We start from the raw sequence: 27,387 nt of genomic DNA, 5'->3' as shown, positions 1-27,387 counted from the left end.
TCTCACAGAAACCAGTTTGACTCAGTGGACAGAGCGTCAGCCTGCGGACTGAAAGGTCCCAGATTTGATTTTGGTCAAGGGCATGTACCTTGGTTGCGGGCACATCCCCCAGTAGAGGGTGTGCAAGAGGCAGCTGATCGATGATTCTCTCTCATCGATGTTTCTAACTCTCTATCCCTCTCTCTTCCTCTCTGTAAAAAACCAATAAAATATATATTTTTTAAAGTGGCTCTCAAAAGAAATTTCAATTGTTGTACCGTTGATATTTGGCTCTGTTGACTAATGAATTTGCTGACCACTGCCCCAGTTGGATTTTAAAAATGGGTATGGACCTCAGGGGCCTCGGACATGAATCCATTAGTGGCATCAGAAAAGGTTTTTGGTGGCTATCTGCCACACCCTGCCCAAAGATTTTCTTTTTTACTAACTATTCCTTTCCCCTTACTACTTCTGTTTCCTATTCTTGTGCCCCCCCTTTAACCTTTTTTAAGTTTTAATTTTCTATTGCTATATTACTGTAATGCAGGCATTTAATACATTTTCTAAAATATTAATGATTAGTATTGTTGAAGTTACTGATAACCTTCAAGTAGCTGTTCATTGCATTATGTTTTAGCCACTGACCTAGGATGGAAGCCAGTCACTGGGATAATATTTCAAGTTGGCAAGTTCAAACTTCAGAGCAAAAAGATGCCTCTCTACCTCCTTGATGCTGTGTCACTGGAATCCTTGCTGACTCTTTTTTTTTTTTTTTTTAAATATATGTTTTATTGATTTTACACAGAGAGGAATTGAGAGGGATAGAGAATTAGAAACATCGATGAGAGAGAAACATCGAACAACTGCCTCCTGCACCCCCCATTGGGGATGTGCCCGTAACCAAGATACGTGCCCTTGACCGGAATCGAACCCGGGACCCTTCAGTCCACAGGCCGACACTCTGTCCGCTGAGCCAAACCAGTTTCGGCAGAATCCTTGCTGACTCTTAATGACAACCTAAACCCTTACCATCTATATGACTCCTCTCTCTGTTCTCTTGGTAAAAGAAAATCAGTGGCATTAGAATACAATTTGAAGAACCCTTTGGACTAAGTGCATGGTTGCACTGGGGTCTGTATCCCCTACGTTGGGTAATGAAGGAGCCCATGGGGGCTGGAAAGGGTGAGTCGTGCCTAAGCCATTCCATGCCATCTGTTTCTATTTGAGGAGTACTCTCTGCTCAAAACCTTTCTTTCCCAGAGGAGCACAGTAGTTAAAAGGTTCATAGAATGCTTTTAACTACTTTTGGAACTAGAAAAGCGTGGTGAATAAAACTTTTCTCCATCTATGGCATCAGCAAAAGACCATCACCTCTGATGACGGGAAGCCAGGCAGGGATTTGAAGAAGGGGGGTGGGGTGAGTGGGAAAGACAGGACTTCCGAAACCTGCTTGGACCAGGACAAGGTTTGGCATGATTAAGAGTTTATATGACTCTAAACAATGGATTGCACTTCAGTCTGAACTCTTTCCCACTTTGTGGAACAAGTAGGAGAGGACAGTAACCTGACCATCCCTGTTAGCTGATGTAGAAAGTGCCATAGTTTAAAGACTGCGTAAAGCCTGAACTCAGAAGACGACAGAGACATTGCATGACCTTAGCAGGTTGTTTCAAAGCTTGGGGAATGGACAATATATGGGAACACCAGACTGCCAGAAGGCCAAGCCTGAAACAGGGCCTCGTGCTGTACCATGTCTCCCAGGGACTCCTGAGGCATGGCAGAGGCTACAGCATTTACCTAATTTTGTCCAAAGCTGGCTTCATCCAGAATGTATTTTTAATCCTGTGACAGTATTCTTCGGTATCTAAAAATCACAGGGCAAATATCACGCGGAATAGTGTGTGTGTGTGTGTGTGTGTGTGTGTGTGTGTGTCTACATTAGCGTTCTGGATATTTCTGCCCTGTTTGGCACTCTACTTCCCTCTGCTGGATGAAAGTGGTACAGCATGGCCCTGGCGGGTGTGGCGCAGTTGTTTGGCCCTCATCTGGCCATCAGGGCTCATGCCGGATTGCAGCTGGACCCCAAGAAGGGAGCATACAGGAAGCAGCCATTCAATGATTCTCTCTCATCGTTGGTGTTTCTATCCCTCTGTCACTCTCCCTTCCTCTCTCTGAAATAAATAAAATATTTAAGAAAAAAATATATATAAAAAAAAGTACAGCATGGCCCTAGCTGGTTGGTTCAGTGGATAGAGCATCAGCTTGCAGATTGAAGGGTCCTACGTTCGATTCTGGTCAAGGGCACATGCCTGAGTTGGGCTTGCTCCCCAGTAGAGCAACCAATCAGTGATTCTCTCTCATCATTGAAGTTTCTGTCTCTCTTTCCCTCTCCCTTCCTCTCTGAAATTAATAAAGATATATATATATTTTAAAAGGTACACCATGGTTTCTGAAAAACACACCCATTTTCACACTCTAAGTTTGAAAGGTTTGGGGGCCTGGCTGGTGTTTGACTCTGGAGACCTTGAAGGGGGGTGTTCCTGAATCAGAATGCCCCCTACCTTTCTTTCATTTCCATCCATCTTCCGTGTCTGGAATCTCTAGAAAAAGCACCCAGTAAACTACCTCAATCTTTGCAAAGTGTGGATGCATGATGATTTCCAAGCAGATTCCAGGGCAGATTTAGGACCCGCAGGAAATCTTCATTTGACACAAAATCACTCAATTTGGGTTTAGACTATTTTAGTCTTGCCATGGGCTCCTGCCAAGCATTTGAAAACTTGTGTTTCTGTTGCTTTTTCCTCCCTGAAGTTAAATCGGATTCTATGACTTTAGCAGCTGATTCATTTGGAATTTACTTCCTGCTGAAAAAGCCTATCAAACGTTACCTGAACCAGCTGTGAGAGCTGAGCAGCAGAGGCAAGAACCCCGGTGGGCAGTTGCCGAGGCGAGGCCAAGGAGCACCTGCTTCAACAGGGCAGTGTCCGATGGGAAACATTTTTTTTTGTTTTCTTTTTAACCACACTGAACTGACTGTTCTGATTTTTCTCTCTATATTTAACATCCTACCACAGAAGCTCTACTGCATTCACGCATGTGATAAGCTACCCCTCAGCATGTCCTCTGTGTTTATGTTTGAGAACGGCAAATCCCATTTCTGTCTTTAATGCGGTATAGGTGGAAGAGAAGGGTGTCCCCGATGCCGGTGACAGTCTGTGACTTGTGGGGTGTTAAAGAAGCAACGTGGAGGAGAAATTCCCCACAAAAGCACACGCAGAACCCTGGCAAAATAAAGGCTGTCTTAATCCGAGGGGAGAGAAAGCCCTTCCAAGGGTGAAGGGCCCCCACTGCGATAAGAGACTTCTGGATGTGTCTGCATGTGGCTAGCGAGCCGCAGTTTGCCGACCAGGTATAGGCTGTTAGAAGGAGATGGTGCTGAGAAACGTGGAGCAAGGAAGAACACACCACCCACAGAGAGGGTGGATGTGTTTGTACGGAACTCACAGTTCCCTGCTTATAATAAAGGGACATAAATAATGACAATTGCCAGTGCACTTATGGTACACAAGGTTCGTGTTATATTCCCACAGTTAAAATTAGTCAGGTTCCAAGATAATTTGTTCCTGGTTGGAAAAAAAAAAAAACAGAGCGAGATGTTTCACATGTTTCCATGAGTAGTCTTGAGCAACTCAGAATAGTGCTCAAGTTCATTTTAAGGAGGAACAGGCTGTATTTAATAGGTGGTAAGACCCACTAGAGAAGTGTAGGGAAATAATTTGAGCATAGACAGTGGTTTTTAAAACTGGTTTCGACTTCCTTGAAGGTCTAATATGGACTAATAATGAACTGCATATTACCTTTCCTTTAAAAAAACAGATGGTTACAGGGGGCCTCTGAGTCTAACATTTGTAATGTGACCAGGTCCGCTCTGGATTCCAGCACTATACAGTTAAGAATCTCCCCAATGGCCGTGGCCGATGTGGTTCAGTTGGTTGGAGTGTCAATCCCGTACAACAGAAAGTGGCAGGTTTGATTCTGGCCAGAGCACATACCCAGGTTTCAGATTCCATCCTAAGGCCTTTTGCTTGGCTAAAATGTCTAAAAATAAAATAAGAACTGCATCTTTAGATTTATTTCATTTATCAGGGCCAAAAGAAAATGGTGTTCCATTTCCCTCTCATTTTTACACTTCTCATTCACACAATCAGCAAGGGAGAAGCTAGACTCAGAGACCTCTGTATTCACTTAATGTTGGTGCTTCAGAATATGGACTCTGGATCCAAAGATCAGAATTTCTGTGAGATTCCATCACGCACTAACCAGGTGGTCTTGGGCAAATTCATTTACTAGTTAATTTGAGGCACTAATTGTACCTGCCTGATAGAGTTGCATGAGGGTTAAAGAAAAGAATCTAACAGCTCAGCTAAGGACTTTGGCAAAGAGTGAGCGCTAGATGATGTAAACTGTTATTGATATTTTTATTCCTAGTTTACAGACTCTGCCCTGGATGTTTCATTGCATTTTGCCCAGAAGATTACCCAGACTACAAACCAGTGTCTGCAGAACTGGGAAACATTCACCGCCTCTCTGGAGGTGGAGTCAGTCTCTGGGCACTGAAAACATGCCAAGAAGAATCTGAGAAGAGTGTGCCCACAGGGCCAGGCTCACAGATAGAAAATACCTTGATGATAAAGTTTTGTGTAGATTGCAGGGAGCAGAATTAGCTGTTTTTTTTTTTAAAGGAAATGTAATATGCAGTTCATTATTAGTCCATATAAACAACTATCCTGAATTTCCTTGGGCAGAATTCTTGCCCAGCATACCTCATCCTGATGTGACAGTAAAAGATCCAGTCCTTACAAGGCTCTCACAATCTGCCCTCATCTCCTCTTCTGTTCCCCCTCTCTGTTCTGCTGGCCACAGGGCCTTTGTCCTTCTTTCCCTTGCCTGGGAGAGAAACAGAGCTGGCTCCCTCTATAACCTTTGTCTGTTCTCTTCTCTGATCCTGTTTAAAACTGCATACTCACCCCACCCCTGTGGCCTATTCTTCTTCCTTGCTCAAAGTTTCTCCTTGGCACCATCACCTTCTGACATCCTATACCATTTATTTGCTTCATTATTTGTCTCGCTTTCTCACAAACATCCAATGTAAGATCACCAAGGGCAGGATTTGTGTATTTCGTCTATTGTTGTATCCCTGGTGCCTTGAGCAGGTGCCTGTGCTCAGGGTTGGTGGAGTGACTAGCATTGAATTCACACACCAGTTCAACAGGCTGGGCCTGACCTCCAGTGAAGGTCTTTCTGGTAGAGTACTCTCAGAGGGCTTAATTCCAGAGAGGCATTTCAACACAAGCTAATGTTCTCATCGGCTTTGTTTCATGGCCAGCATCTCGTCAACAGCATCATCAAACTGCCTACATCATGGGATGTCAGAAGGGAAGTGTACTCTAACCATCTCAGTATTCCTGTAAACTGAGCCAAAGGCTGTAGATTTTGTACTTTATATAATGAAAGTATAAGGTTGCTTAAAATTTCTAGTCCCCAATTTCTGTTTTTTTTCAGGAAGCTTTATGTGATTCTGCTAATTTACTTATCATTGACAATATTTTGATAAAGCCTTATTTTTCTCCTGATGGTATTTATTTTAGTGATGAGTTCATGGATTATCTTTTCCCATATTTTCCTGCATTTTCTTTATAAGCATGTTACTTGAAAATGATAGAATGACCAAAGATTGGGGGGGGGGGGGAGATAAAGAAGGGCTTCCTATTAACCCCTTTATAAGGCAGAGAAACATTTTTTTTTCAAATCCCATGTTCAGAGTCCCATCAGTCCTCAAAATCCCTAGAGAGCCACTTGTTTGAAGAACTGACAATCCCAGTGAAAGATGAGAGGGAGGACTTGCATAATCTTAACAAGATTATTAATACTAGGTGAGCTTCTCATCCAAGGATTCAAAAGTATTTTCTAGAAGCCCTGACCAGAGAGTGAGATTTGACTTTATAATCCAGGCCAACAAGGGCCTGTGGCCAACAGAACTTTTGGGCTTCTGAGAAGACTGTGAGGTGCAAAGGATGCTTTGTTGGCATCCAAGGGGATGGTGTGCAGTCACTTTCCCTCAAAAAGAAATAATACAACCCTGGCTATTTATGAGGTTTTTAGGATCACACAAAAGTTAAAATGAGATTAGGTTAGAGTACACATAATACGCAAAGGCGCTTTACACACTGTAAAGGGCTCTGTGACTATCTGGTGTTGATGTTTCTGAATAGCTAGGTCCTGAACTTATCTATAGGAAAAACGAGTTTGTGTTTAAATACCTTGTTTCCCCGAAAATAAGACAGTGTCTTATATTAATTTTTTCTCCCAAAGTTGCGCTAGGTCTTATTTTCAGGGGATGTCTTATCTTTCCATGTGCTAGGTCTTATTTTCGGAGGATGTCTTATTTTCAGGGAGACACGGTAGTACAATGAATTGAGTGCCTTTGAACCAGTCATTCCATTTTTTTACTGTGTTTCCTAATTTAATGGTCTTGCTGCACGTGATTATTTAAAAGCTCAAATGGATGTGGAAATGTTGGAAAATATTTAGGATCTGAGGTGTTATATTCTGTAGGCTTTGAGTTGGTCAAGGTTTCCTGGAGTCTAAAGTGCAGTGTGTATCTCTTCCCATGAGAATTGTGTTAGATAAAAAACAAAAAAACCCCAAACCTATATTTGAGATAAACATGCTCCCATAGTTAATATCTAAATGAATTCATTTCTGCAATGGTTTCCCTTCCATATTATTTCCAAAAAAATATTCCTTAAGGGATAAGGTGTTATTTGTCTGTTTTGTTCTTTTTTTAAAGCAGGCAGCCAGAGGGCAGCCATTTCCAGTTTACCAAATCAGGAACCTCTACACAGGCTGGAATCCTACATAGCCTTCCCTGAAGATGTACCTGAGAAGTCTATATTATCTATGGAAATGTAGGGTTGCTCTGTGTGTGAAGTATTGAGGATATCCAAGACTGAACTTCAACACTAGAGGACAGTAAGAAGGGTTAAAGGGGCAGAAGGATTAACAAGGACTGAGGTGGCCATAGTAATGGGTTTGCTGGTGGGAAGATGTTTCTAGCCCCTTGGAGCGGGTAAGATTCTGGCCCAAAGCAGATCCAGCCTCCTGTGGGTTTGGCAGGCCATTGGGCCTTCAGTCTGTGGTTGGGGCCAAGGCCTGGAGAGGAGAACTCTGTTATGGCCCAAGGTGGGAAGATGCTGATCCTCATTCAATAGACTGCAAACTCTCTGTGACTGAGCCAACATGACACCTATAGGGGCTCATAAATGATGAATCAATAACAGGAGTGGTTGAACTATTAAGTGATAACAGGAGCATTTGCCAGCTGCCCAGCACCCTTACTGGTGATAAAATAGGTTTGTTTAAACAAGAGGGACATCCATAATTCTACCAGAGGAGACTCAAGCCAGAGAAACACTATTTTCTTACTGTTATTGGGATAGTACTGACCCTGAAGCTACTGTAGGATAAAAAAATCACTTGTTTTTTCTAGAGCTTTTTAAATCTAATAAGCTACAAAACCTTTTGGTTGATAGCTTCTATATTTCACAACATGTACACTATAGTATCTGTGGTAGTGTAATTAAAATTTGTAGTTTTTAAATCTAAAAAAGGTAGTCCATCAATTCAAAATTTTAAAATATTTAATACGGTTATCTATGAAACTAGAAATAGTTATTCAATTAGATTGAAATCCTCAGAGAAACCCACTCCATAGCTTTTGGGGATGAGAGGGAATATCTGATCTGCTTACAAGTGAGGACTTGGTGTATACCAGTATGTGTGGTTTGGGTGGGGTTGGAGATTTTTAATTTTTTTATACTTTCCTACTTCTAGGGGCATGTCAAGTATCATGACCTTCTCCTGGCAGTGACTGTCTAGATAAAACCTTTCTTTAAGATGGGCCTTGTCAAAGTACCCCTGGTCAAGGGTTGCGGCAAAGAGTGTTCACTGTACAACAATCCATATACAAAATCAGTTTAATGGTCATTTCTGTAAGTAGATTTAAATAAACAGAAAGTAGTTCCAATGTTTCCTTGCCAAGCAATCAAGCAAAACAGTGTCCAACACTATCCGCGGGCTGAGACCTGAGGGCAATGGCTGGGCCCTCTCTGAGTAAGACGTGAGTGCCATCTGGAGGGTCTACTTGAAACTACAGCTCAGCAATCATCAAACCTTAAGGTACATTATGAAAAGGTGGACAACGTAAGCAGGAATGTAGGACCTTTATTGCGTGGCCTGAGCTCCTGCTGTTTTTCAAGCTTCCAGTAGAGGACTGAAAATGTTGCGAAATGAAGTACTTTCAGCCGACGTGTGAAATGAAACCCTACTATTGAAAGAGTATCAACCTCAGCTTGCTAATTAAATATACAGGTCAGGAAGGACTTGGCAAGGGAGGAATGGGCAAATGTATCCCCAGTCTGGTACATCCTACCATCCCCTCATCCTACTCTGCCTAGGGTCCGATATAAATCCATTAGAATTTTTATTCATAATATATAAAATGACTGATAGTTTAATTTTTTCAGAGGCATTTACATTTTAATAGGTTGAAAGTATTTGTTTTTTTTAAAAAGAGAGATAATGAGCAGAATTTCCAGCAGATGCCAATTATCAATATTTGAGGGGGTCTGGTGGAGAAAGGCAAGCATCTCTTTCATCAATAATTATTTCTTTTAAACAAACTAGGTCTGTTCCTTACCATACACTCGTGTTAATGAAGATGTTTTAAAAGAGTATTTAATCCCTTAAAAATCTGAGTATTAACGAACTAACAGCTGCATTTCCTATGCTTACATATTACTACCCCCTACACCTTAAGGCTTCTCAAATATCTGTGGTGAAAACTAACAAACAAAGAAAAATTCAATCACTTGAGAGACCAACACTTGTGTAAATTAAACTAAGAATTTGATGGCAATATCTACAAGTTTGGTCCATTTTATACTTACCTTGTTACAGACCATTTATAGTGTGCAGGCTGGCACTGGTGTACATTTCAAAATCACTGCCCTACTTCCTGTTTTCTCTTTTTTAAAAAGACCTGCATTTGGCCTCAAGATCTCGGCCACCATGACCACCAGTTACATTCAAGAACTTGACTTACTTCTTCCTTCCAACTTTTAAAAAAACATGGTCTTTGAATCCATGCTAATGGACATTTCAAGCACTTGCTAGTCCCCATTTTAAACTGACCCTCTACTTGTAATGTGTTTGCACAACTCCCCCGTGCCCTTGCTTAGTCCAACCCCATTAAGTTTGCTAACTTTATTTGTGGTGGATCTGGCCTAGACACCAGAAGTTCGTGTAAGACACTTGGGTAGCACAGAAGTCCACATATTATTTGGGGATTAATAGAGGCACCCAGCTAGGAAATTGACATAGCTGACAAGACATACATTTTCTTGATATAAAGATTATAGGAAAACTTCAAGTTGAATATTTTTCTTCCTCCTCTTCCCCTTCTTTTTTTCCCCCCCCAAAAATAAGCAGGTTGAAAGAGTCTTTTGATTGGTAAACAATCCTTCACCCACTGGTTGAAAAGCAATAAATTCTTTCCTTTATATCCCAGTAACCCCAAACTGCAAATTTCACATGGCCATATATTAAGGAGTGTTCATACATTTCCATTTATAAGGCACAAACCCACACATCTCTCAGGGAAAGAAAACAAAGATTTGAAGACGACGAGATAATCTGGTAATACAAGAAGTTTGTCAAAGTGGAGTGAAAACAAACCACTTCCCTCTTCAGTAAATAGGAACCTTATACTGATAGGAAACGCAGCCTCCCGAGGATCCTCTGTCTACGCAGCCTCTTTCACTGGACTAAAGCGAGGTTGGTCCTCAGGAGGCTGCATGGCCAGAACACATTGATGGCAAGTACCACTTATCCCCTAGAAGCTGCTGGGCAGTGATGTCTGAAATAGGACATTCTAGCTATAGGGTGCCCAACTCACCATTCATACTCAAGAGAGTCCCTGAGGACCAAGCCACAGAGCGCACACACACTTCCTGTCCCTGGGCTTGACTATTTTAAGGGTTCAGCTCTCAGCTGATACTAAATGCCTGTCTGAGGACCCTGAACTGGGCTAGTTATATGGTTCCTTTGTGGTGTGGCATGTATTTAAAAGGCTGGACCTTGGGTTCTTCTTGAAATAATTAGAACCAATCCATTCTATCAGGGGCTCAGAACCAATTCATTCTGCCACGCTGGCCAAAATCTGGAAAAGACTCCCTGGAGCAAGCCCCAAATCTTCTGGCCTGTCAGGCAGCTGTAATAGACCTCAAGTAATCCTCCAGTCCACAGGTATAAAACAGTATCCTATACCAAACAGTATCCAAGCTTATTGGCTGTGCCTCCTGGTGGCTCTTGGCACTGTACTATCTAGTACCGTTTGCATTAGTATTATATGAGAATAAGCTTCCTGGATATCACATGGACCCACGCAACTACTTCACAGTCCTGTCTATTACCAAGATCTGAAGGGAGTGAACAGCACTTTAGAGGAAATAGCCAGAGATTTGTCATCCTGAGAAAAGGGTCAGAGTTAGAGTGGGTGAGAGAGGAGCTATCAGAAATCAGATGAACTAAATAATTCATTGTCTGAGGTTTCACTGAATCTTGAAGAGTCTGAATTCTCCACCTTGGACAATCTGAAACCCAAAGGAATATGGGTTCTTGGGTCATTTATTCAATTACCAAAGACCAGCATAGTAGGACGGTCGGTCCAGTATGGTGTGGACCAGCCACCTCCTTGTTTTCCAGTTCAAGTTTATCCTCCCTCCAGCTCCAGGACTTGCCTCTGGAGGCCTTGGTCAGAATTTTACTGAATTTTCAGGTATGAAGAAGGTCCTTAATTCAGGGCCCCATGAATTCTCAGCCAAGGTCCCTTCCTTTCCTGTGTCTTGAAAGGCTATGACCTAGACGGAAAAGGGACACTCCTTTCATTAACAACTATAACAACATAACTCTTGAATCCTTTGGCTCTCCCAAAGCCACAGCCATAGCATATCCTTGGTTATATGTATCAATGTCCAAGCCATCAATACACATCACAACTCCTAAAAAACAAAAAGTCAGCTCCTGTGATTTTTTGTATCACATTTCCCCCAAATCGCAGTGGGGTGCCTCCGCAGCCTGCCCACCCTGCCAGCCTCAGGACTCTTTCTTCATCAGTCTGGCCTTGACTTTGCGCCTCAGGAGGGCGGCCGTAGCGGTGCTGCAGGCGGTCAACAGGAAGAAGGACAGGCAGGCCATGTAGACAGACAGGGGGCTGTGGCGCTGCAGGAAGATCTCCTGACGCCCCTGATAGTCCAGGAGGATGGCCTCCAGCTGGGAAAGCGTGCAGATGGACAGAAACACGTGGAAGAGCTGGTGCCCGTGGCCCACAATGTCGCAGGAGCCGGGAAAGTACTTCTCGGGGACCGGGCAGGAGAAGAAGTAGGCGCTGACCAGGAAGAACAGGATCTGGAGGGTGTGGTACCAGGCGGCCTGCTCCTGGCACCCCGCCAGGTGGCACAGGGCTACACGGTGGGCCACGGGGCTGATGTCCAGAATGAAGGCCAGCCCCGAGGGCACCACCTGACACACCTTCTTCATGATTGGGTAAGGCTTCTGGTAGCGATACTTGGCATAGCAGCAGCCGGCGCAAGACAGCCAGCCACAGAAGGCGGCTGCCGGCAGGAAGAAGAGCCAGAAGTGCTCGTACCAGGCCTGGTCCGAGGTGTAGAAGAAGTGGACCAGGGCGCTGCCGTACTGGTAGATGCTCACCCCTACGTAGTCCACGAAGTAGAACGTATAGTGGGAGAGCTCCGACTGGGACTGCAGCAGGTGGGCCAGCACGCTGAACAGGAGGTACGTGATGGAGGACAGGACGTAGAGGAGCAGGGGCAGGGTGCTGGCCGAGGCCCAGGGCAAGGCCTCGGCCTCGGCAAAGGCCCAGAATCGCAGGAGGACGGCCAGGGCCGCCAGCAGGTGGGTCCAGACGTTGACCACCTCGTTGTGTTTCTGGAAGAGGCTGAGGAAGTAGTAGCGCCACCTGTGGCCCGTGGGGCGGTAGCCCGTGTGGATGTACGGTTCCCGGAACAGCTGGGGCACATCTGTCTCGGGGACTGTGCAAGGCATCTTGGGAAGCCCATTCTCCAGGATCTTGGGCAGGCGGCGCAGCTGCTGCCCGCTGACCGACAGGGTGCTCAGGTGCTCCAGGATGGCCGTCGTCATGGCTGCCTGGCACGGCAGGGCGGGGGGTGCAGCCTAGAGACAAGAAAGGGACATCAGCAAAAATGCAGCGAGAGACGGACGCAGCTAAGGGAGCAAAGCAACTACTATGGGTGTTCCTAACGAATCACAACTTTCTAGCGCAATACGGAGGCAGAAAGCTGCAGGCAGCTCTTTGAGCCTTTCTTCTTCTCTTTTAAAATTTAATTAATTAATTAATATATTTTTATTGATTTTTTTTTTACAGAGAGGAAGGGAGAGGGATAGAGAGTTAGAAACATCAATGAGAGAGGAACATCAATCAGCTGCCTCCTGCACATCCCCTACCCGGGATGTGCCCGCAACCAATGTACATGCCCTTGACCGGAATCGAACCTGGGAACCTTTTAGTCTGCAGGCTGACACTCTATCCACTGAGCCAAACCGGATTCAGCTAATTATTTATTTTTTTATCCTCACCTGAGGATATTTTTTTTTCATTGATTTTAGTGGAAGAGAGAGAAAAATACCAATGTGAGAGAAACATGTGGATTGGTTGCCTCCTGCACAGCCTGGGCCGGGGAAGGAGCCTGCAGCCTGAGGTACATGCCCATAACCAGACCCTTCCTCTGCAGGCTGAGAATCTATCCACTGAGCAAACTGGCCAGGGCCTTTTTTCTTCTTGACGGAGTTGGACCAAGCTCCCTTACTCCCCCGACATTCTAATTTTCCCTCTACTACCCACCACATGGTGTAAGGCCAAGTCACAGCTTATAAAATGTTATGGAATGTTAGCCACACTGTTCTAATGATATTTAGAAAGTAAGGGTCACTTTCAAGGCTTTGGAGTTTTCTAGATGCTATTAAAATGTAATCATCAGAGACAGGCTCTACTAGTGTGAACCATTATATTAAAATATAAGAATTACAAATATTGATATTACTAATGATAGCCTACATTTCTTGAGCAACTAATCTTAAAATATTCACTGATTTCACTGGTCACTTGAGAATCTGAGATAAGCAATAGTAACTTGATCTCAAAGTAAAGACAAACACACGAATCATCAATTAGGTTGGTAAAAACCCGTGTATATTCTGGGAAATATTTGACAAGTTAAACAAATTTAACGTGTGGCCTAAATTTGCAAGCCTCTACAAGTGATCCCTGAACCGAGTCTTGAAGGAAAATTGCCAAGACTGCTTTTTGTTTTTAAGTTATTTTCTGGAAAGGAGCTAGTTTCGGGTTTGTCTCTCCTGGATACCTAAATCTCTGCTCAATGAATTTTAGGTCCCCCAAATGTTGGAATTTACATTTGAAATTTTTGTTGACAGATGAGACAGCTAAGCATGGCAATTATTTCATAAAATAGCTACAAAGTTCCAAGTGAAGTTACTGAGTCAAGAAATGGATTTTTAGCATGTCTACAGTTACCTTCTGTAATTCATACTTCCCAAACCCTTTGTTCTCAGAAAAGTGCAAAACCTTCCTCCAGAACCCTTCGCTGGGAGAGATACAGCAGGTGCTCCTCAGGGCACTACTAACTGTAGTGAAGAAAATGTCATCTTCCTACTCACACACCTTAATCAACATTGAAAAGGAAAGAAATATCTAAATGGTCTAAAATGTAGGACATGGAAATGAGTAAAATGTGAAAGAAGTTCAGGGAGACGTGGGGTCAAGCCCCCTGGCTTTTGGCCACTTACTGGGTAACCTTGGCAAGATACAGAGCTCACTAAGTTTCAGTTTCCTCATTTGCAAAGAGTGAGGAGTAATTTTTCGCAGCATATGGATGGTTGGGATGGCTAAACGAGAGAATTTAACACATACAGTGCGTAGCTCCCTGCCTGGCCCAACATGAGTGCTCAGTAAATGCTAAGTACTGCTGTGATTTGTATTACCAGGAGCTGGGCTTTGTGTTAGGGACACAAATACTATAAAGATATGCTGCCCGCTCTTCAAGGTCACAGTCTACTGAGGCAGATGAGTAGGGATGTTATGACCAAAACATGGATGCATGCTCCAAGGAGGCCAGCACTGGTCCACGGTGTCTCTACAAACATAAGCAAAATAGACAGGAGGCCAGGGAGGGGTGTGCAAGCCTCTACAAGTGACCCCTGAACTGAGTCTTGAAGGAAAATCAGAATGCCCTAGAGAAGATGAGGGGGAAAGAGAGCTGTAGGCAGAGAGCAAGGTCAAAGCACTTATGCCAAAATAAGGACCTGTGCAGCCTGGAGCAGCCGAGGAGGTGGCACGTGTGTGGTCTGAAGTAGGACATCGGCAGCAGAGACCTGAGTCCCAGCCTCCACCAGGACAAGCCGTGAGCTCCAGCCTGGGCTCTGTCAGCTGAGAAGCCGAGTCACTGATAAAGAGAAGCTGCCTCACAGGCTGATGTAAAGACTATTATGACGTAATGCCTGTAAAGTGTTTAACAGAGTGCTTGGTTCCAAGTCCACAAAAACATCTGCCATTACTACGACTATCTCCAGTGGGAGAAGTGGGGGCAGTTCATGAGTGGACGACCTAATGCCCCCTCTGTGCCTTGTACCTCCTTGTACGGTGGCCCTGTATCCTGGGACTGAGTCATTTCTTGAGCTGGAACTGGCCAGCGGGTCCCTACCAGGACCGGTCCATCAACTAGTGTTCGATATAAAAATTAGAGAACCTTATTAATAATCAAGAGTGTCAGTCAGAAAGACAGATAAGGGTGGGAGAGAGAAAACTGTGATCAGAATACCTTAATTCATTCAAAACGAGCAAAACAAGAAAAAGCTAAGCCAGCGAGCAGAGGGATTGAGAATCTGGTGGTTAATAGATGGGAGATTCCAACTGACCAGGGTGGCAGTTGGTGACAGAGCACAGCAGGGGTAAGGGAGGGGGACACCAGAAGGGGGAACAGGTCAGGTACACTGTGGGGTTGGGCCCGGGACATGGGGCATTTCAAACTATCCTGATGCTGGTGACTGAGAAGCATGTCATCTGGGGGCACTGGGCTTATTGGAGCTCTGGGGTATTAAAGAGCTCTACTCTTTTCTTTTTTCCTTTTTTAATATATTTTATTGATTTTTTTACAGAGAGGAAGAGAAAGGGACAGAGTCAGAAACATCGACGAAAGAGAACCATCGACCAGCTGCCTCCTGCACAGCCCCCACTGGGATGTGCCCACAACTAAGGCACATGCCCCTGACAGGAATCGAACCTGGAACCCTTCAGTCTGCAGGCCGACGCTCTATCCACTGAGCAAAACCGGCTTCAGCAAAGAGCTCTACTCTTTAGATACAAACATAGAGGGAAATCAGATGAAAATATCGGTTTGATTTTGTGACTGGGATATGAGCTGTCGGACTCACTGAAGATGCTCCTCGGCACGCCCACCTGCATTGATCAAGCGAGTTCCCATCATCTCTGGGCACCCAACGCAATCACAGGCCATTCTGCTTCCAGAGTTGAATAATACATGACTGCACCATTTCTGCTCATCTCTGCATTCTCGAAAATAGGATGCCTGGCACAATAGCAGGCTTTTATAAACTGATAACGCAACTGAATTTCTAAAGATTAAAACCTTGGGTCTCGGTTGTCTATTGGTTGGAACTAAGTCCAGTTCAGACACGGGATCCAACTGGCATCTATTTGTTCTGAGGATGCTGCTTTATTGGCAATTTCCAGAAAACCCCGTCTGACCCCGAGTTCCTCCAGCCCTCATCACACCAACCTAGCCTCATGGCTTTATGTTGGTAAGTTCTTATCATGAAATCATTGCCACTTCTCTCTCACTTATGGAAACTGAACTAGGAAGAGGTTTATAGAACTAAGAAACAGAGAAGTGTAAGACCAAAAGATTGTTCACTTTATCTTCAAAGAAAAAGGTGCACAGAAAGAAAAAGAAAAAAAAAAAAAGAAGAAAAAAAAAAAGGCAGAATCTTCATTTCCCTGGCAAACTAGGCCTGCCTCTTTTCTCAAGGATCCTTAGAATGTAGCCACTCCAGTCTCAGGGGCTCCTTAACTCCACCCTCTGGAGTGTAACCCAACACTCACAAGTTCCAGGAACCTGACCTCCATGGCCTCCAACTCAGGACACCATGTCTTATCTCCCTCAGCAATGACGTGATAGCAAGTTCTAGGTCCTCTATCTGTGGGTGACAAGGACCTCAATTCCCCTTTGGAAGTCCAAGGTCATAAAAAATTCTAAAGTAATGATTGGAAATAGTGAGAATTAATTTTTAATCTTTTGCTTAGCAATTACCACTTCCATAGCCATAAAATTCTCCCTTTGTGTGAGAGCAGCCACCACTGCCACAGTGATAAGTTATAATTCTTTACCATCATTAACTTCAGAAGCCACTGTCCAGTGGGGTCTGGCCACCTCCCTAGACAGGCCCTACTTTCAGATGGGCTTCAAAGGGCCAGCTGTAAAGTTTGGGAGCCCGTTTTGGAGGAAGCACCTATTGGGATCATGATGTTGGTGCAGAAACACACTTCTCAGCCTTCCCATTGCCATCCCTGAGTAAGGGCCCCTCCCTCATACCTGGCCTTGTCCCCATGCAACCTCACCAAGCTCATGTAGTCATCAGTCAACTAAGATGCTCCCTTAGAATGGTCTCCCTTGCTCAGGGTGCACACCAACTCCTCCCAGCAGAGATGTAGATCTTCCTGAAGAGGCCCCAGCACACTTCTCTCCTGGGCACTCTGTTCACTTCCCGAGTTCCTTCAGGGGCAGGGATTGTGTGGTGCACAACTTCCCTGTCTAAAATAATCACACACCTTGCCCAGCCAGTGTTGCTCAGTGGCTGAGCATCGACCCATGCACCAAGAGGTCGCTGGTTCAATTCCAGGTCAGGGCACATGCCCGGGTTGTGGGCTCAATCTCTGGTGGAGGGCATGCAGAAGGCGGCCAATTGATGTTTCTCTCTCATCAATCTTTCAATCTCTTCCTCCCAGTCTTTTTAAAATTGATTTAAAGATTTTTAAAAATTAAATAATCATTTACTGAATGGATAAACTCTTTAGGCCCAGACATATGACACCAATTTCCTTCTTTTGGGCAAGACTGAGGAATAAAAGAAATAATAGCTTGGATGTTGGGAGGTCGGGCTGTTCCTGGCCAACTCCAATTTATTCTTCACTACCCAGCTCAGGTTTCCCCTGTGAAACCTTCCCCTCATGTACTACTGTCCTTCCCACTGCACTTGTAGTCCTCCATTACAGCCATTTGCAACCTCTTCATCTCATGGTACACATAAGCTAATTATTAAAATCCTGCAGGCCACAAAAAACTATATTTTTTGCCAATCTGACAATAAAATAGGTATAATTTTGATTTATGCAACTAGCTATTATGTTGGTTGTCATTTTTAAAAATTTGACAATCTAGGGAAAAGAGATCAGTGCTCCTGACTAGTCAGGTATTGCATGTATTATAGATTCTTGCAGCACACCAGTGTGCCAAGGCACAAGGGTTGAAAAATTGCTGCTCCCTTTCAGCATTCTCCCTACCATACAGCTCCAATGTCCCACTTTATATTACCTGTCTCTCTGCCCACTACACTATAAAGATCCTTTGAGGGCTGAGAATCTTTTATCACCATCACTGGGTCTAGAACATGGGGGATGTTCCAATAAATTGTTGTTCATTAAATGAATGAATGGAATGAAAATGTCAGAGTAACGACAATGACAAACACTTACATGGTGTTGATCACGTACCCCGCAATATTCTAGGCTCTTCACAAATACTAGAGGCCCAGTGCACAAAATTCATGCTCTGGGGAGTGGGCGGGGGATGCGGTCTGGGACCCCTTGGGGGATGTCTGACTGCCGGCTTAGGCCCGACCCCCTGGAGAATCGGGCCTAAGCCGGCAGTCGGACATCCCTCTCACAGTCCGGGACCCCTCGCTCCTTACTGCCTGCCTGCTCGCTGCTCCTTAGCATTGCTGTGGAGGCAGGAGAGGCTCCTGCCACCACTGCTGCACTCACCAGCTGTGAGCCTGGCTTCTGGCTGAGTAGCGCCCCCATTGTGGTAGGGCACTGACCACCGGGAAGAAACTCCTGCATTGAGTATCTGCCCCCTGGTGGTCAGTGTGCATCAGAATGGCACCACTGAGTCATTCTTGTTGTTTCACTGTAATGGTCACTTAGGCTTTTATTATACAGACCGGAGGCCCGATGCACGAAAATTTGTGCAAGAGCAGGCCTACCTTCCCCTAGGCTGCCGGCACTGGCTTTCCTCCAGCACCTGGGATCCAGGCTTCCTTCCAACCAAATGAATCACCTGATCAAGGTGGTACTATTTCTTATCATCATTCTCATTTTACAGATGAGGAAACAGAAGCACAGAGAGATTTATTAACTTGCCCAAGGCTACTCAGTAAATTGCAGAGTCAGGAAGAAACAAGAAGCAGTCAGCCCTAGTGACTGAGCTATTAACCACTATGTTCTCAAAAAATGTACTCTACGATTAAACCCAAATATTTTTCAGCGATATGCAACTCCGGATATGCTACTGCAGCACCGCTTTGCTCCATTAACAAAGATAATTGGCAGTTGGCCCTACAAAAGCAATCAGTATTTCAAAGCTTCTCAGTTCTTTGCCACCGAGCTTATTTGTAAATCAGAGTCCAATAGTCTCCAAGAGAAGAAAATGGGACTGCCACATAATCTGAGTGGCATCTACCAGACAACCCAAATGGGTGTGCAACCCAGAAAAAAAGTGATCACACACCCCACGGGCCTCTTTCATCTTAAAGAGACCTGCGTCCTAGCGGCTGGCTTGTAGTGGTTCAGTAAGACATTTCAGCGATAAACCTAAAGATAAGGTTGCTGATCCGGCCTGCTGGAGGAAAGCACACAGCCCTGAGAACAGTTACTGATTCCGCGGCACCCGCAGCATGCTCTCTAAAACCTTTCCCCGGGGAACAAACAGAGAATTAAATAAAAAGCTCCATGTTTGGGAAATGCACATAGTTTGGTGCCATCTGGTGACATTTTATTTGAAGGCCAAAGCTCCAAAACACTGGTGTTCTTTGGTCTATTATAAGGACCTTACTGGAACAGATCGGTTTGGATTAGTGGATTCCCTGGAAAAGTACTAGATGAGGAATACAAAATTCCCACTTCTAGGTCTAGCTCTACCACTAATGATGGGACTGCAGGCAGATCTATCAACCTTTTCATGCCTCAGCCCTCTAGCCTATAAAATAGGAGTACAATCGCTATAGACTCTAATACTGTAAAAGTCCATAATTCATCTGGGCTGTGTTTTGCTTTGTATGGAGGATCAAGCAGTGTGCTGAAACCACCAACAAAGAACTCCTGTGTCATCACCTCACGTCACTGTGTGTGGGCTCGCACAGATGGCAGGGAGGCGGCATGCTGCTCATTGGACAGAGGACAAAAGAGCAGCCATTTCCATCAAAGAGGGCAGAAGAAACTCGTCCAGAATCCACAGAAACCCAGCTCCCACACCACTGCATAACTATAAATGGCGAGAAGGAACAGCAGCCAAAGTGCCAACATGGTGCCCGATTGTTAAGAACTGGAGCCATGCTTGGAGCAGCCTTGGGTCCAACCAAGAGACAGAGGTGGCATTGCAAATAGCCTCAGACGCCACCAGGATCTCCACAGTCGTCCATCAAGTGAGAGGTGGCTGAGCCCACACCAGCCTTTGCAGCCACAGCTGCCAAGTATATCACTGTTTACAAAGTCACTTTTTAAAGAATGGCACCATGGGCAGAATCCTATTATTAGCAGAGATAATTTTAACATGAACTCAGATTCACCCATGGTCAACACATATCCTCTCTCTATTCAAGAAAACCTGCCCTAGCCGGTTTGGCTCAGTGGATAGAGCGTCAACCTGTGGACTGACTGGTCCCAAGTTAGATTCCCGTCAAGGGCACATGCCCAGTGGTGGGCTTAATCCCCAGTGTGGGGCGTGCAGGAGGCAGCCGATCAATGATGTTTCTATCTTTCTCTCCCTTTCCCTTCCTCTCTGAAATCAATAAAAATATATATTAAAAAAAGAAAAGAAAACCTAACAAACATAAATAGTATCTTAATATCCCCAAATGGGAGATCTGATTTAATAAATTATGATAAATCTATAAAATAGGGTACTATGCACATATTCAAATATTTATGTAGATATATTTACCTTTGTTACAGAAAGATGCACATGAAATATACGTGCTCCATTTTTTTTCCACTGTAACCTGCACTTAGATTGACCAGCACATAAAAGATGTTCAACAAAGATTTGCAGAATAAATAAGGGAATAAAAGATATTATTACAAGAAAGAAGCAAATTAAAAGTATGTGTCCCACCATGACCAGTGTGGCTCAGTTGGAAATTATGAAGAAATCTGCCCTAAACATCCATGTGCAGGTTTTTCTGTGAACATACATTTTCAACTCATTTAGGCAAATACCAAGGAGCACGACTGCCAAATCTGAATTCTCTTTATTGCCGCTTCTATACTTTCCACGTCTCAGCTCATCTTCTCACTTCAGCAGGCACTATTTTTTCAAATAGCACAGCACACACCTTCCACGTGCAATAAACAGTACCCGTGTTTCATTGTGGCGGAAGAATTCGGAGGAGCTGGGGAATTTGGAACACACTGAAGCAGTCTAAGGTCAACCAACAGGTAGCTGGAGGTGATCATTTTTCCTGAGAGACTTCCTGTTTGGGTCAAGGTGAGCTATGCTACCTGAAACACCTCTGTTAATGAAAGCCAAGGGACAGGAGTCTCCCAGGACTTTCCCTCAGAGTGTAACTAGCAGCTTCATTAGTGTGGCTTGACTTCAGCAGCACAGTCTCTCGGCTTGATCTAGCCTTTCTGCTGCAGGAAGCTCCGTCGCCCATCTGCAAACCTGCTGGGACCTGGGCCAGCCCAGGTGAACCGTGAATCGAGCTGCAGATTTCCACCGGCAGGAAATCCATCTTGGAAAGGTACTTTCCATAGCAGAGGGATCCGCTAGCAAATGAAGTCTGGGTTGGAGCAGTATGTGAGGAATGCAGTCTCCAGGCTGTGAGAAGCTAACCCTTTTCAGCTGAGACAGTGCACTCCCTGGGTGGTCCCAAGGCGAGGGCTTTTTATTTGCTAAGAAACAAGCGAGTCACTTCATCCTCAGTTTCTTTTAGATATCCTCAAGGCCTTAGTTCTATTCCACATTGGCCAAAAAGAGGTCTTCTCTAGCTTGGCCAGTGTGGCTCAATGGTTGGGCGTTGACCCAGGAACCAAGAGGTCAATGGTTTGATTCCCAGTCAGGGCACCTGCCCGGGTTGTGGGCTCAATCCTCAGTAGGGGGCATGTGGGAAGCAGCTGATGGATGATGTTTCTCTCTATCTCTCGCCCTTCTCTCTCTAAAAATCAATAAAATCCTATTTTTAAAGAAGCTTGAATGCTGCCCCACTGCTATGTGAGGAAAGCCTCGTCTCTCCTGTGTATTGGGTTGCAAGCTCCTTGGGACAGGAACACTGACTTACACATTCTCTAGTTCTCCTATCTGAAACTATCAGAGGAAAGGTGCCCCAGAATGTGTCAATAGAAAACTGTTCAAACACGAAGTGAAATAAGACTCTCCTGCGGCCCTCTCTGCTTCTGAAGGTAAAACTGGTGAGAGCTGAATGAAAATGGGAGGCGTTTTTCAAAAGGAAACAACATTTGAGTTGGCTCTTGTTTATCTGTGTGTGAATCGTCAACGTGGTGAGTATCCTTAAGTGTATTTAAATTCTTAACTGATTTCCAATCATCCGCTCTCCCCCTGCCTATCTCCCCCTGCCATTGGTAGTACTTTTGTGCCCAACAATGCCTAAGCAGAGATGCAGGAAACAGAGAGGCCAGGCAGAGGAAAAAAAAAAAAAGAAAGAAAAAAAAAAAGGCAAGATAACACTGGAGCAGGAGTCAGGAGACCTAGTTTTTTATTCTTGTTGCTCAGAAGAAGGCAGAATAGACTGTCCTGGTTCCCTGAACAAGCCACACACGTCACATTGCCAATGCTAATTGTGCCCCCCTCTGCCTGGCAAAGCCTGCTCTCTCACTCTCAGGCTGAGATGTAATCTCCTCTGAGGTTTAGCAACAGCCTCAAGCAAAATGCCACACATCCTGTTACAGTAAGCCCATCCAATGCACTCCCCAGCGTTATGCTGTAAGTGGATGTACTTGCTTCTTCCTTTATAAAGCTTTACAAAAAAATGTTTTTAGACTTGGGGTAGTGAACACACAATACAATAGACAGATGATGTATTATAGAATTGTACACTTGAAACCTGTATAACTTGATCAAGCAATGTCACCACAATATATTCAATAAAAATATAAAACATTAGTTTTTAGTTTGTGTTACTTGACTGTGAGGATATCTGAAGCACAGAGAATTTAGACGACCTACTCAAAGCCCCAATCCAAATCAGCCCTAAGGTACAGGCAGACCTCTCTGCTTCTGATTTCTTTGTCCCAAAGCCCAGCCACCTGTGCCTTAGGAAAAGAAAGTCCATCAAACATGAACAGAAAAGGAAGAGACAAGCTGAGAAGTGAGTGCCTGTCTGCCTCTGAGCTGACAACAGTCTGGGAATCCCGGCTCTCTCACATCCTCGGTGTATTACCCAGGACACCTTCCCAAAGCCTTCCATAAGGGCTCGTTCTCCTAAGGGCACCCCTGACCTCACTCCACTTCCCAGACGGGCCCCTGCTACAGTGTGAGGTAGTAATTCATAATCAGTAGCTGATCTGGCAGACAACCATCCGTTATTGTACAGAGGAGCTTTGTTTGAAAGGTCTACCTACTCAGTTCAGATCAATGGCTGTGAACTGTCACACAGCTCCACTCCCACCTCCATTATGTGACAAGTGCCCACCCCCACCCCTGGCCTGCAGGTCCTACCTCCGTGTGGTTGCCAATCCTTCGGGATTATTTTCACTCCAAATGTTAGATGTGAAGCTCCCCCTTCCTGATCAGAACCCTCCTGACTCCCACCAGTACCATCCCCGCATATCTGCGAACACACTCTGGGCTCCTCACCCTCCAGTCCTCTGGCCTTTCTTCTCTCTCAGTCCATCTGCCTCATCTGGCCCTGCTGCCATCTCCACACAAACTGGGCCCCGAGCCAGCCACTTCTCACCCCCCTGGCCAGACTCCTCACCCCCACTCCTTCGCTGGGTCCACCTGCCTGACCCACCTTGCTTACACCTGACTTCTCTTTCTTCCTCACAAGGTGCGTGTACTAATATGGAAAGTCACAAAACATTCCGAGACCACTACGAATTCATGCCTTTAGTCCTCAACTGAGACATCACCTTACTCATCTGGAAGTCCCATCAGCACTTTTGTTTGAATAAAACAAACTTCCTCCTGCAGTCCCTAGTTCTAGTTATTGGTGGGACCAACCTCCCAGTCACCAAGCCTTGATAGCAAAGTAAAATTTCTCCTTTCCTTCCTCCTCCTCACGAATACCAGACATCAAATCCCCCTCTTTAAAAAGTGCAGCTTATCCCAAACCTATTCCTTCTTCTCACTTCCCCTGTAGGCCTGTGTCCTGTTCCAGCTACACAATGGTGGTAACCTTCTTCCTACCTGACCTTGCATCCTCCAGGCTCTGGCCCCAGTTCCATCTGACTGGCTGGGCTGAAGTCCAGGCCTGATGATGCGACGTCCCGAAGCTGCCAGGAGCCCTCTCCTCTTTGCCAACTAAAGCTCACATTTCCGAGGCTGGCAGCTGAGCTTTCCATGCCCTGGTCCTAATAAACCCACAGCTTGATTTCATGCAGAACAAACCAGAGGAAATAGAACTGGGCACGTCAGGGTGCATCCTGCATATTAAAGTACTATCATGAATCTCCTGGTTCCTGAAATAAAATATATTTCTTAGCAAGGTTCTTGTTAAAGTTTGAAAACCACTGATCTACCCCATCTAGCATTCCTAAACATTCCCCGTGATTTTCTCTTTAATTTAAAAATTATGAAAGACTTCTAGCACACAAAAAAGTATAGAGGATAATACAGTGGTTTGTCAACTCTTAATATGTCATATTTATATCAAATTAAAAAATATATGTATGCCGAAGCCGGTTTGGCTCAGTGGATAGAGCGTCGTTCTGTGGACTGAAGGGTCCCAGATTCTATTCTGGTCAAGGGCATGTACATTGGTTGCGGGCACATCCCCAGTAGGGGGTGTGCAAGAGGCAGCTGGCCAATGTTTCTCTCTCATCGATGTTTCTAGCTCTCTATCCCTCTCTCTTCCTCTCTGTAGAAAATCAATAAAATATATTTAAAAATATATATATATGTATATGTATATACATATACGTGAGTGTATGCCTGTATATTCTATCTAATAAAAGAGCAATATGCAAATTGACTGAACCTCAACTACACCACAAAGCCACACCCACCAACCAATCAGGAGTGACTATGCAAATTAACCCAACCAAGATAGCTGTGGCCACAGAGAGAGCAAGAGGGGCTACAAAGTTTCAATTATAGAAGATAAATAAATCCCAACAAAAATGGCTGCAGCTACTGAAGGCTACAAAGTTTCAATTGTAGAAGGTAAATAAACCCCAGATCCCAGGGCCTCCGCTTGGGTTGTGGGGGTGTGGTCGGCTTGCAAACCACACAGGCCCCTCCCCCAGCCCACCCCATGCCCCAAGGGAACCCCCACCCTGATCCAGGACACCCTTCAGAGCAATCCAGCTGGTCCCCACCCATGCACCAGGCCTCTATCCTATCTAATAAAAGAGTAATATGCAGATTGACCATCACTCCAACACACAAGATGGCTGCCCCCATGTGGTCAAAGATCCTGCACCCATGTGGACACAAGATGGCCACCACAAGATGGCCAGCAGGGGAGGTCAGTTGTGGGTGACCAGGCTGGCAGAGGAAGAAAGTTGGGGCGATCAATCCTGCAGGGGAGGGCAGTTAGGGGTGACCAGGCCAGCAGAAGAGGGAAGTTGGGGGTGACAGACCTGCAGGGAAGGGCAGTTGGGGGGGACCCAGGCCTGCAGGGGAGAGCAGTTGGGGGGGCCAGGCCTGCAGGGGAGAGCAGTTAGGGGGGCCAGGCCTGCAGGGGAGAGCAGTTAGGGGGGACCAGGCCTGCAGGGGAGAGCAGTAGGGTGGGGAAGCAGGCCTGCAGGGGAGCAGTTAGGCATCAATCAGGTTGGCAGGGGAGTGGTTAGGGGGTGAACAGGCTGGCAGGCAGAAGCAGTTAGGGGCAATCAGGAAGGCAGGCAGGCGAGCAGTTGGGAGCCAGCAGTCCTGGATTGTGAGAGGGATGTCCGAATGCCTACCTGGATCAGGCCTAAATTGGCAGTCAGACATCCCTTGAGGGGTCCCAGACTGAAGAGGGTGCAGTCTGAGCTGAGGGACACACCCCCCGTGCACAAATTTCATGCACCGGGCCTCTAGTGTGTGTGTGTGTGTGTGTGTGTGTGTGTGTGTGTGTGTGTGTATGTCAGATACAACTGAGTGCTAGCCTTCTATTCCCTTGTTCCACAGCAGCAGCCAGTATACACAGAATTTGGTGTTTTTCATTCCCATGAATGTTTTCACATGAAAATGTTATGATACTTGAAATTACATAACTAGAATGTAATTATTATGTAACTAGGGGCCCTGTGCACGAATTCGTACACCTTGAAAGGAACTGTGGGATGTGAAGCTGCTTTGGGCACAGGGTTGAGTCAGCCCATCCTTTGAGTCCCACACCCCCCCGGCTCCTCCCAATGACAAGCAATTGGGGCCAGTACCAGGCCCTGGCAGCAGGTATGAGCACCAGGTGGAATGTGGCATGCGGGAGCAAAGCATTTTCAGTAACCATCAGAGGCTCTCCCTGATGACAGCAATGGGTGTGCCACCTTGGCCAAGCGAGTGCACCCCCTGCCCCCATCCTGTTGTAGCCTACGCCTGCTATATTCCACGTGCGCCCCCTGGTGGTCAGCACACGTCATAGTGACCAGTTTGTTTGCATATTAGGGTTTTATATAGAGAGAGGCTGTAATAAAATCAAGAAATTAAATACAGTATCCATAAACATAGTTTTATATATTTTTAACCTTTATGTAAATTTTGTACCTAACATTCTGCAGCCTTCTCTTTCATTTAATACATGCTTTGTTTTTTTCCACATTAATTATGACATGATTCTCTAATTGATTAATCTTCTCTGCTAAATATTTACTGAGTGCCACAATTTATCTGTCCATTCTCTTGTGGATGGGCATGCAGGCTGTTTCCAGTTACTTTCCATGACAAGTAAGGCTGTGGTGTAGTTCGTACATGTCTTCTTGGCCCATGCCTAGAAGGGGCTTCCTCTGCAGGTCTCTGCCCAGGAGACTGCTCCCTCCTAACCCTTCCCTGATAGCACTTCTCAGATGCCGAGTCTCCCATGCATCTAACTTACCCAGTCAGAGCTACAGTCTCTGTCCATTCTCCTGCAAACTTCAGTTTGCTTCACTTAAATGATGCCATTACATACAAGCTGTGCTGTAGATATTTGGGTACTTGGCATTACATTCCCTCTCCTCCACACTTAGAGCCTGGTACATACACTGAGTAGCCAGATTACTATGATCTCTGAACACATAATAATCTAGCCACTCAGTGTATATCCTACATAATAAAAGGCTAATATGCAAATTGTCCCCTTGACCAGGAGTTCGACCAGCAGGCAGGCTGGCCAACCGCCCATGTCACCTCCCCCTGGCCAGGCTGGCCAGACCCCACCCATGCACAAATTTATGCACTGGGCCTCTACTGTATATATATTCACCTGGTGCATGCATGAACACACACCACACCACACACACACACACACACACACACTGAGTGGCCTGATTATTATACGTTCAGAGATTATAATAATCTGGCCACTCAGTGTATATTTGCCCAGAGTGGACCTTTGATGAATAATTGTTGAATCCACTGAGCTTTCTTTCTTTTGCTACTAAGTACTGCTATCACCATTTAAAGACATACCTCCCATGACGACAATACACACACACACACACACACACACACACACACACACACATACACATAATGGCTGCGACATTCCCATGTACTATCATTCAACCATGGGGGTCAGGATAAGCCTGTCTCTATCTTCCACACTCTATGTTGGAAGAAGCCAGAGGTCTGGGGGGGCACTCCC

At 45.2% G+C, this 27,387-nt stretch overlaps 1 protein-coding gene across 3 annotated transcripts in view; it reads right to left on the bottom strand.

The window, feature by feature from the left end:
* Positions 1 to 7,997: 7,997 nt before the first annotated feature.
* The window catches only part of PAQR8 (progestin and adipoQ receptor family member 8), a 39,896-nt gene continuing 20,506 nt past the window's right edge, over positions 7,998 to 27,387 (bottom strand). For all 3 annotated transcript variants that reach the window (XM_084889471.1, XM_084889472.1, XM_084889473.1), the window contains exon 2: positions 7,998 to 12,291. In XM_084889471.1, coding sequence (XP_084745597.1) covers positions 11,194 to 12,258 — 1,065 coding nt within the window. In that variant the 5' untranslated portion in view covers positions 12,259 to 12,291 and the 3' untranslated portion in view covers positions 7,998 to 11,193. The remainder of the gene's footprint in view (positions 12,292 to 27,387) is intronic.

Source organism: Pipistrellus hanaki, assembly GCF_964339955.1.
Source record: "Pipistrellus hanaki genome assembly, chromosome: 7".
NCBI lineage: Eukaryota > Metazoa > Chordata > Mammalia > Chiroptera > Vespertilionidae > Pipistrellus > Pipistrellus hanaki.
This window is presented reverse-complemented; position numbering and strand designations above follow the sequence as displayed.